This window comes from Atta cephalotes (genome assembly GCF_000143395.1).
Source record: "Atta cephalotes unplaced genomic scaffold scaffold00001, whole genome shotgun sequence".
NCBI classification, from domain to species: domain Eukaryota; kingdom Metazoa; phylum Arthropoda; class Insecta; order Hymenoptera; family Formicidae; genus Atta; species Atta cephalotes.
In genome coordinates, this window is record NW_012130065.1 from 11,408,884 (window position 1) to 11,419,693 (window position 10,810).

General features: G+C 33.9%; 1 protein-coding gene across 1 annotated transcript in view; it reads left to right on the plus strand.

Moving 5' to 3' along the window:
• Window positions 1-10,810, plus strand: part of LOC105618729 (AF4/FMR2 family member 4) — a 223,657-nt gene that overhangs the window by 170,256 nt on the left and 42,591 nt on the right. The window contains exon 7 of the mRNA XM_012200263.1: window positions 1,907-1,912. Within this exon, the coding sequence (XP_012055653.1) occupies window positions 1,907-1,912 (6 nt within the window). The remainder of the gene's footprint in view (window positions 1-1,906; window positions 1,913-10,810) is intronic.

Below are 10,810 nucleotides of genomic sequence, written 5' to 3' on the forward strand. Positions count from 1 at the left end.
TTGTGTTGTTGTTTAATTTTAATTATGTAACTTGCATTCAATTATTTTTGTATACAAGGACTGTACTTCAACAAAAGCGATCGCGTTTACTTATCCGTAAGCTCTTTCCTTCAGATTGTATTTCTGAGTTTCCCGCTGAGTCACGTAAATTTAAGCGAAATGCCCAGCTATACCAAAATTATACCCTCCTTAATCAATTGCCACGCGCCGAATTTACTGGTCGACAACGGAAGCGCGCGTGATTCTGAGGGAAAATCGTGAGTAATATCAGCCATATGAATATCCGCATGACTCATTCCGTGAAGTCGAAATTCTCCTCACAGAACTCGGTTCTCTCGAAGGATTTGTTCGAGTGTATGAGAGAGAGAGTCACTTCCGGAAGGAAGAGATTACCGGGCCGAGACTCGCTTACTCAGAGAATCCCGTGTATGATACGCGAGCATGAATGTCAGTGTGTCGTATACGTATGTGTGTGTTCGTTACGTCACATCGAGGAAGTCGATGACCCACCTCCACCTCCTCTTCCTCTTCTTCCCTCTCTTCTGTGCTTCGCCTCTTCTCTCTTTTTGCACCGCGCGCATCGTCGTGTATTCGTTGTGTGTTCGGATATTCTGTCGAGTAAACCTTTGGTAACGTTTGTGTATTCTCCATATTTTCTGGGCGTGTGTGTGCTTGTGCAAGAGAAAAAATTCGTGAATGAATTTTGCGCGGTTCGCAAGGCGACAACAGATCGAGAAACAGAGAAAGAGAAAGGATCTTTACCGTATTATTAGGTTGGTCGTGCACACTGGAAGACGGGCGGTTGAAAAATAGAAATATGACAGATACGAAATTTTTCCGGAAATTCGCGTGCGACTACGAAGTATTATACTTAATCAATCCTGGCTGAATTTATATTTACTCGACATTGTATTATTCTTTCTTATTTGGTTCAAAAGAAGTTAATTTTTTATCCTTTTCGCAGACATCAATTATTATTAATCTGTTTAACTTAAAAATGTATTATCTTACTAATTTTTTTATTAAAATTTTTTTCTGATATTTGATAACTTCATCTATTAATGTAAAATCTTTTTTGTGAAAACAATTTTTAGAGTTTTTTAATCATATTGACTCACAATCGATATGATCGTAAATTTGAACAGATCAGCAGGTTTAATAATTATTTCCCATTTTATAAAAAATGTGATATTTGTAATAGACAGTATTGTTATTTTGATAGCACTTGTTATAGATGACAACTATTATTATTATTATTATCAAGCTATTTATTTTATCGCAGTATCGATATAATATTAAATACTAATTTACGTAATGCTAAATTATGCTATTAATTGTGAAATGCGTTATATTAATATTTTTAGGCGATTAGTCAGAATTATGACATTTATATTCTCCGCGATCCGTCCTTTATCCTATATTGTCGCGGAATTGCGTTCTCACGATGGGGATTCTTTGGTGAAGGGGCCACAAGGGAATTCATCCCCTCATCGGATCCGACTCGTCGGTGTGGTTATTCATAAGGTTGATATCGGGGTGACTGTTGGATGCAAATCAAGCGGAAGTCAACGACTAAGCGAAACGACATCTAACCAAGTCTTTTGCTTCTCTGACCGAAAGACGACGAGAAGAGGGTGAGGAAATACGAAATGGAGCGTTAGTGGGAAGTACGAACGACTTGATTAAAATTCCGAGGGTTCGTTTAACATTCTCACCTCTCATCATTGCTTCGTTTCGATCCTAAAGGCAGTAATCACTTCCGAACTAACTTACCTATGATCTTTGCAAGGATTCTACTGAAATTTCTTATGAATTTTCCTTCTTTCGTGCAAAGAACCTTTTTCGGTTTGTTTCTTTATACGAAAAGAAAGGTATAAGGGTGAAGTATCTAAAACTTTAGTTAGAGACGACAGTAAAGAACATTTTGTATTTGTGTTAGAATCCACTCAAATCATTAAAGTTTTGTGTTGAATTTGTAACATATTTGTAATATATTCGAGCGTTAATTTAACAACAAAGTGATTATGTTATTTAAATATTTTGTGTTAAATTGATAGTCAGTATTAGTGTTAACACAATTTATGAGTAAGTGAACAAGTAGGATAAAAATAATGTATTTTAAATTCTAAGATAAAGAAATATAATACGTGTTAATTTAATATATCATAAATTTATGGTTAATTTAAAAAAAATTAAAAAAAAATGTGCTTTCATAGTTTGCTTATAAATGTATCAGTATTATCTCTTTTGCGTTAATTTTTTTATATGATATTTGTGTTACTGCCTAACATATTTTTGTATTGAATTAATACAAAAATTAGAGTGAACTGTTTGAGATATGTGAAATGTATTAAATTTATCACAAATTTTCCAACTCGTGCAGATTCGAGAATAATTTTAGACTCAATCAAAATAATTATGTATCTCTGAAGCTGGTAGTTCAAATGTCAAAACTTTCTGTAGCTTTGTTCTCATCATGCTTGAATTTTCTACATAATTATTTTGATGATTCAATAATTATTTTCAGATTTCTATCTAGCTAAATTTTTAGATACTTCAAGAAAATCTTTCTTTTCATAATAAGAATTAATATTTATCGATTCCGGCGATAGTACTTAATGTCGCGAATAATTTTTCATCTTGATTTTCAAAGAGATATCTACAAATAAAAGTACAATGTTATGCGAGTTTATAAGGTTGCTTGATGAAGGAAACTTTTCTGATCTCGAGCAACTTTATTATAAATGATATATCTGAACGATTTATTATCTGGGTAACATTTCCTTAGTGAAGTGTAATTACATGAGGAAAATTTAATATTATGCAAATCTGAGTCGAAACATGCTGCGTGCGCGAAACAACCATGCAGTTATTGACATTGATGTCAAATTACCGAAGCTTGTTGCGAATAGTAAATAGCGCTTATACTTGATCGCAACGTAACAGAGAGAACGTACAAGAGACATTTGTCCGGCCGGAACGCTGATTATGTAAGCGTTAATTAATTAATTAATTAATTAATTACCGAAGGATGTTAATCGCTTGAAGATCGCCTCTTGTGGTAATTTCGCGATAGCGAACGTCGGTTGAGACAATGATATTAGCGATATGCGAAATAATAGTTCTCTTATGAAAATCGTCCCTGCTACCGCTGCTGCTGCCTCCTCGTGCGCCAGTAATTGCTTCAAACACGTATAATTACTGGCGAAGCTGCGCTCGCCCCGCCGCCAGCGTTCATCGCGCTGATGAAGGGACGTGCAAATTAGCGGAAAGGGCCTCGATGTAAATGAGTCGTTTAAGCATTCACAGCGTCGTCGTGCTGTAAAAACGCTGGTCCTATGCCGACCGCGCTTGTGCCGCCGTATATTCTATCATTTAACACTCTCTCGCCGCGGGTTCAAGGCCAACGAACTCGGAACTGACCCCTCGTAGTCGTGGTTTGGCTTATGTCTGTAAACGTCATCGTATGACCCAGTTTGCACAAGTCCGTAGGCCTCACGTATACGCGCAAGTACGCGTGTATACGTGCACATGATACCTGAGTGTACGATAGCTAACCCTGTGGCTCGAGGCGATCGAGTCGGCAGCACTACGCTTTTATTATTCACGAGGGAGGTGCTTGCTTCGGCAGTACTAACATCAACTTTCGGAGGAGTCATCGGTTTTCTTCCCGGAGGCACGAAGGCTTCGAGAATTATGTCCGACTTAGTGGCTGCCTATGGGAATATGCATAATAAATTCCGTTATGCGTTATACGCTGTGTTGATGCAGCGATCGAGAAATGCGCTTAAGTAGGATTACATCGTTGACTGATTTTCTTCTGCATCCAATTAAGTTATCTTTATTTATTTTTATTATAGCTGCTTTTAAACGAAATTTTTATTCATATATTCTTAATCTTCAAATTAAAATAATTTGAGTCTTTTTAGAACAAGCAAAGTTTCATTCTCAAATTTGTTATCAAATTTAAAAGCAAAGAAATATGGAAAGAAATGATTTGAAGCATTTAAAAATTTTACTGGATACAGATCTGAAAATAATTTTGTTACACTATCAAAATAATTGCGTAGGAAAACATAGTGAGAAATGTTGCAAGAAGTTTTGTCATTCTAGTAATTAGTTTGAGTGTTCTACATAGTTATTTCGATGAATCGATGAAAATTATTTTCAGATCTGTATCTAGCTAAATTTTTAATTATTTCAGTAAAACTATCTTTTCTATGAGAGCGGATTAAATAAATTTTAAAAGTTAAGAAATTATTTGATAGTGTAATAAAGATGTTGAAAAGTAATCCTGATTTTTTTCTACATTTTTTTCAAAGCCTAGAATAGCAAAAAAGAATTCAAATTGCAGAAGGGTTAGTTAATGTTAGTTAATTCTTAGTAAGAATCATTTTTTAAGCAGAAAGTCGTAGAGGAAAAATATTTTTCGTATTCACGAAGGCAGCGCATCAAAGTTTCATCGTTTATCGAAATACAATAAACGAGTATTGGCCATTAACGTCGTACAAATTAATAATGTAGTAAAACGGCGAAGTATCAGACTTCAATTTGGTCGGCATTGAATTCTGCGAAATTCTCTAATATTAACTAACCATGCACGATTTCTCTATAACTTGTCCCGTACATCAGTATAATCGAAGCATCCAACCAGCCATCCCAATGGTTTGCCAATCAATGGCGATGGACACACACGCGATGGTTTCCTGCAGGAAGGCAATTGTGCGGGCGAGAGGATGGAGAGGAGGGGGAGGGGATAAAAGAATTAACCGAATATAACCGGAGACGCCGCGGAGGCGTACGACCTTCGCCTGAGTATCGATTAAGCGGGTTAAGCTCAATGCCAGACCGAAAGCGATCCGCTAATCCACTATACGTATTGTCAATCTGATTATTATCGGATTTAAGCGGTGTAGTATTAGGGGAAGCTGCCCGAATTCCTTTTCCCAATGCCTAAGGGAATTTCATCCCATACGGTAAAATAAAGTAATCATTTATTTATTTATGTAATGTGATTTATACATTTTGATCCAATCTGAATGATGATTAGGAATATAATAATTGAAAAGTTGAGATTGTGGATTAAACTTTCTACTTATACTTTTGTAAAGTGAACGTTTTAAGAATAATATTTAATGTCGACATTTTATCATCTTACGAATTTTTAAATTATCAGAGCTTAAAACTTTATTTATATAGAGAGTGAAATAAAATAATTATTTATTTATTTGCGTAATATGATTTAATCGTTTTGATTCTCGTGATATGAATGATGATTGAGAATACAGTGATTGAAAAGTTGAGATTGTGGATTAAACTTTCCATTTGTATTTTTGTACAATGAGCGTCTTAGAAATAATATTTAATATCAGCATTTGATTATCTTACGATTTTTTTAATTATTAGAGTTTTATATGTTTTATACGATCGTTGATTTTAGATGCTATATTTAATCTTACGTCGTGAATGTATTTATCTGTATTTGATTTAGTTTTTCGTTACTCAGCTTCTGTAAAAAAGCAGTCGGCATTCGAGCCACCTCGCCTATTAATTTATTCCAACAGTGGCGAAAAGACGAAGGGAGAAAAGGTAGAGTGGCGACGAGTTGTAGCAAGTCCGTGTTTTCCAAAGGAAACTTTTCACTCCGTAGAAACATATAATTCACTTTTGCACACGGACGGGATTTTTGTTGAAAGCCGTGCACAAGCGCGAGGTAGTAGCCTGAGGTATTTCCCGTTCGAATTTTCAGCCCTAAAGAGAGCAAGCAGCGCCATGCAATATTTATATACCGCGAAACAGGAAATATATGTGTTAAAAATATCCACGGTCGTGTTCATATAGCCGCCGAACTTTTAAAATTTCATGCATTGCTTATAGCTGCGTATGTGGCCGCATTTTACGTTCGGTAAAGTATTTAATGACTCGGTGAATAATTACAGAGTCGCGTAATGTTTATAAATTCTATGCGATCCCACACTATAAGTAACAACAAGAATAATAAATTGACTATCTGATCCACACTATAAGTAACAACAAGAATAATAAATTGACTATCTGATAACATTTCTGCATTCTTTTAAACATTATAATTGAATTTGTTATTTTAGAAAGGATAATATTGTAAGTGTCTCTTAAAAAAATCTCACTGCTATCAAAGCACTTTGATAGCAATGCAATTGCATTTTGTTAAATATCCTGTTTCATTATTTTTATAATACATATTCTATTTATTATTTTTTTTAATTATGTAAACTTATATTTTATTTATATAAATTAGTGTGCCCTACATAAATGTAGGGAAGAAAATGAAAATAAAGCTAGATGAAGAGGGAAGAAAAGCAAGCTGTGGAATAGATGTTAGACATAGAGTCGAAAGCATAGAAAAGAGAATGTAAGAGAATGGAATGAGATAAAGCTGCTTGTAAATCAAGTCCGAATGGTAAGTCATTTGACTGAACTAAATAAATATATTAATATTATTATACAAATTTGTGTCTACATTAGAAAATATTTTATGCACGAAGAGAATTTTTTCTTAGAATTTACCCTGAAAGTATGACAGTCGGGGGACAACATTGTATTTCGAAGAATTTTAATGTAAATTTCTTTCATTCATTAATAAAACTACAATAAAGTATAAAATAAGTTTGATCAATTTTACTGAAGTGCATGAGTAATCATTTTTAAAATATTATACCACAATTACCACATTTTTCAGGATAAATTTTAAAAGAAAATTCTTTCCGTGTACTAAATATGCAAATTCATTTTTCTGTTACTTCAAAAGTAAAATTCTTCTTTAAATGAGTAACTCAATTTATTTCACTCACAATCATTTAATTAGAAAATTGCTGCTTTCTTTTTAATTCTCAAACGCTATGGATGCCCCAACGCTTAAGGTGAGATTTTTGATCATTTTGAGACGAAAATTTTAAAAAATAATGTTGAAGCTCCAATAATTGGTCAATATAATCAAAATATCAATAATTATAAATATCAATTTTATCTCATATATAATCTTTACATAAACAAGAAACGACAATTATTATAGTTTTCGTTTTCGCATTTTGCGGGCCACATCTGAATGCGTGTTTATATAGATGGTATGATTCTCTAATTTTAAATGAGCTTATAATTGAAAAATTATTACAGCCTCAACATTTTAATATTAGAATTTTTGTCTTATAATGATCTCAGGAATCTACTATTAAGCTGTTGTTACGATCTGCGCAGTGTTTCGACGCTAATATATATTTACGCTAACATTCTTGCGCGGAGCATATCGATTCGGATGCAAGAATTGTATTCGCATCACTCTGTCGCAATGTACGTGTCGTTTCTTTTACGATACACTTGCGGCGAATTTGCAGCAGCGCTGAATTTGCAATCTTGTTCGCGACGTGTGTGGGGGGTCAGAAACTATCAAAACTCAAAGTGCTCGAGAGAGTGAGAGAGGGAGGAGATGGAGAGAAACAGAGAATTATCCGGCAGCCTCCTTTTCGAGAAGTTTCCGAAGTCAGGATAACTTTTGGCTCCGACCAACGAGGCGAACTCTCGAGAATATCGCGTCGTGCTGTACAACCCGTTAATAACTATCCACGTTGACGTGTGCCACGTTTCCGGCCGACTTTATGCATCGTCATTCGTTGGCCCGAGACGAACACTATGCACACCTGGTGGGTGAATGAGCCTCACACATTTTCTTACAACGTAAATGAAGCGAGCCGTGTTTTATCATGGATGATCTTTATTTTAATTTTTTTTTTGTACAGAAACAAATGTATATATGATTTTGCTGAAGTATTTAAAAATGTAGCTAGATACAGATGTAAAAATAATTTTTTTTTAATCATTAAAATAATTATGTAGGACGCTTAAATTGACTGAAGAATAGTTGCTGAATATTAAAATTTTTTGTTGTTGTTCACATTAAAAGAAGTGACTTGTAATATGTGATTTACAAAAATTTTTTTTATTTTTTCATTAAAAAGTTTTCTTGTCAAAATTCAATTAGAATAATCAAATTTTGAATAAAGTAACAAAAATTTTTAATGAAAAAGTAAGAAAGTTTTTGCAAGTCTCATATTATACAAAACATTTTTTGCTAGTTCTAATACAAATCTAGAAATATTTTTGTTGAACCAAAATAATTATGTAGAACACTTAAAATTGATTGCTAGAATGTCAAATTTTTTTGCAGTTTATTTATCATCATGCTTAATTTTGTTGATCCAACAAAATAATTTTCAGATCTAGCTAAATTTTTAAATATTTTAATAAAATCATTTTCCCATTCGTGGTCTATTTCTAAATTGATGCAACATCGTTTGATCGTTTTTTTCTAAATTGATGCAATCTAAGAAGTATTAAAAAATATATTAAATGTATTTTTCTAAATTTATCTCGAGATAAAGAACGCACTTTGAAATAGTATTTCCATTTTTTTCGCGGCATATATACGGCTTATCGTGTTACGATTTGCCATGGCACGAAAGATTGGACGAAGCAAAGAACCAAGTATCTCCAATAGATAGGATCCATTTCTCTGTCGAATGCCGGGTTTCCTTCGTTTTGCGATTTTACGCTCACTCGGAACGTCCTCTCGAAAAATCGAACTCGGTAACGACAACGCGAACGGGACATTTCGCAATTGCGGACGGGACGAACCGGCCAAGCGGAATGGAGATGCAAAGCCGCTCCAGATACGTTTGGATAAGCTCGAAGAAGCCGCCCGCCGGTAGCGTTTATGCAAGTCGATTCCGCATCATGGAGCGCCCTGGAGTGCCGGCAAACTGGGTCGTCGTCATGCGCCGCACCGCGCCGGCCGATGGCACATGTCGACTCACGTTTTTCCCTTACATCCCTCCCGCGTATATAGCGCAGCCTGCCTCATCCCTTCTCAGCGTGATATTCCCCTTTCTCTCTTTTGATACAAAAGACTCGCCGACCGTATGACATTTTATATATTCTTATATATCCTTCGCCCAAAAGCGGACGGCACGTAACGCTTTCTTTTAAGGGGATTGAAAGTCCTTTTGAAATCGTCTTTATTTTATTGATTATTTTTTAAGTAAGTATTTTTCCAACTGCCTTTATTTGCACAAATATAAAAATTCTTTTCTTCAGTTAAAATATGAACGATAATGTAGTAAACACTTTATGCCAAAAACAAAAAAGGAAAATTATATATCTTGTTATCGGCTTCTGTCGTCGACTTGTAGCAATATTTGCTTTATATACAAGTTATTTTATATGTACATACTTTGTACATATAAAACAATATTGGTTTGGATTAGGGATTGACATGAAACAATTTGAGCTCTTAGAATTAGGCTTAGATATCTAATATGAAAGATTAATTAGTTCACAAATTTATACTTATGTATGCATGCGATATTTATGTAGTAATGTGTAGTGATGTATCAATGACATATAAATTATAAGTCCTACTGAATCGGTAAAACAGACTTTAGGATCTCTTTAACCGGTTTTTTAAATTGAATTATTTTAGAAAAATTACAATCTGGATCCTCTTTCTCCCTTTTTTTCTTTTAGATCGACTAACACACTGAAACATGGTTATTATAAAATGTAAAACAAAGTGAAATTGGGTTGAGGTAGATTTTTTAATGAATATAAGAAATCGTTTGATAGTTTTATTTAACTTTATTTTACTTATCTTTTATTATAATAAAAGAGAATATTTCGCTTATGTTCTTATTGCACTGTTTATATATAACAAAGCCGTCACACGTAACCTCGCTTCTTTCACACTTGACAGTGTAAAAAAAAGCGAATGCTTTTTGCGGGTAAACTCGAATAACCTGCCAATAAATGCGACTTGCCCTTTGTCGGGCAATGGCGTTAGTTTTTTTATCCTCTTTATCTCATTTTAAAGTTGAAAAAATAATATTCAATCTTTTGTTTGAGGTAATAATACATAGGCAGATTATTTTTTATGTAAGTTAATGTAAGTTTAAGGAATTGCGAAATGAAACAAAATCAAGAAAATGAGAAAAAGAAATTATTAATTAACACAACAATCGCACATCCTTTCTTTTTTTATTTTATTCTTTCATTTTTTCAAAATGTAAATTGATGTATTTATAAAAGCAAAATATCTCTTTGACATTACGTAATTACATCATTGCGTTTATTTGTGGGCGGGAGGGGGATTGCATTTTGTCGGCTTGTCTCTTGATTTTATGCCTCGGTAATGCACTTCTTCGTGTTTCGCCTACATTCTCTTCGTCAGCTCACCGTTCGTACTTTCTTGCGGATGCAAATTAAGCGTTACAGTCAAGTAATTCCCTATCATCATAGTCGGCCGAACAACAATGAAGGGTATTGCTTAATATGACGTCGTATACGCGAGGAGGCAATCGGTTACCTGGAAGTGACTCAGAATTTCGTAGCACTACGAGAAATCTAGGTCACGTTGGCGATTTACGTTTCCCGACTGTGCCTAAAGTAATTTTGAAACGCTTGTGTTATCTGCGATCGTGTTCTTTCTTAAAAAGGAATGACATCGTCTAAAATACTATCATGGATGCACGGATTACGGTATTTCAATAAAGAAATATCGTATCAAACTTGAGATAATCATGTTAAAGATGGTTCACTTGGATTTCACAGTATATTTTTACCAACATTTCTTATAAGAAAAAAGTTAGTTTTCAGTTTATTTTATGAGGCTCTTATATTACAAAAGGATTATCTATAATTAATTTGTTGTACAGAAATATTTTTCGTGATGTTAAAGAAACATTATATATATATATATATGTTTCTTTAACTTTATATATGTTTC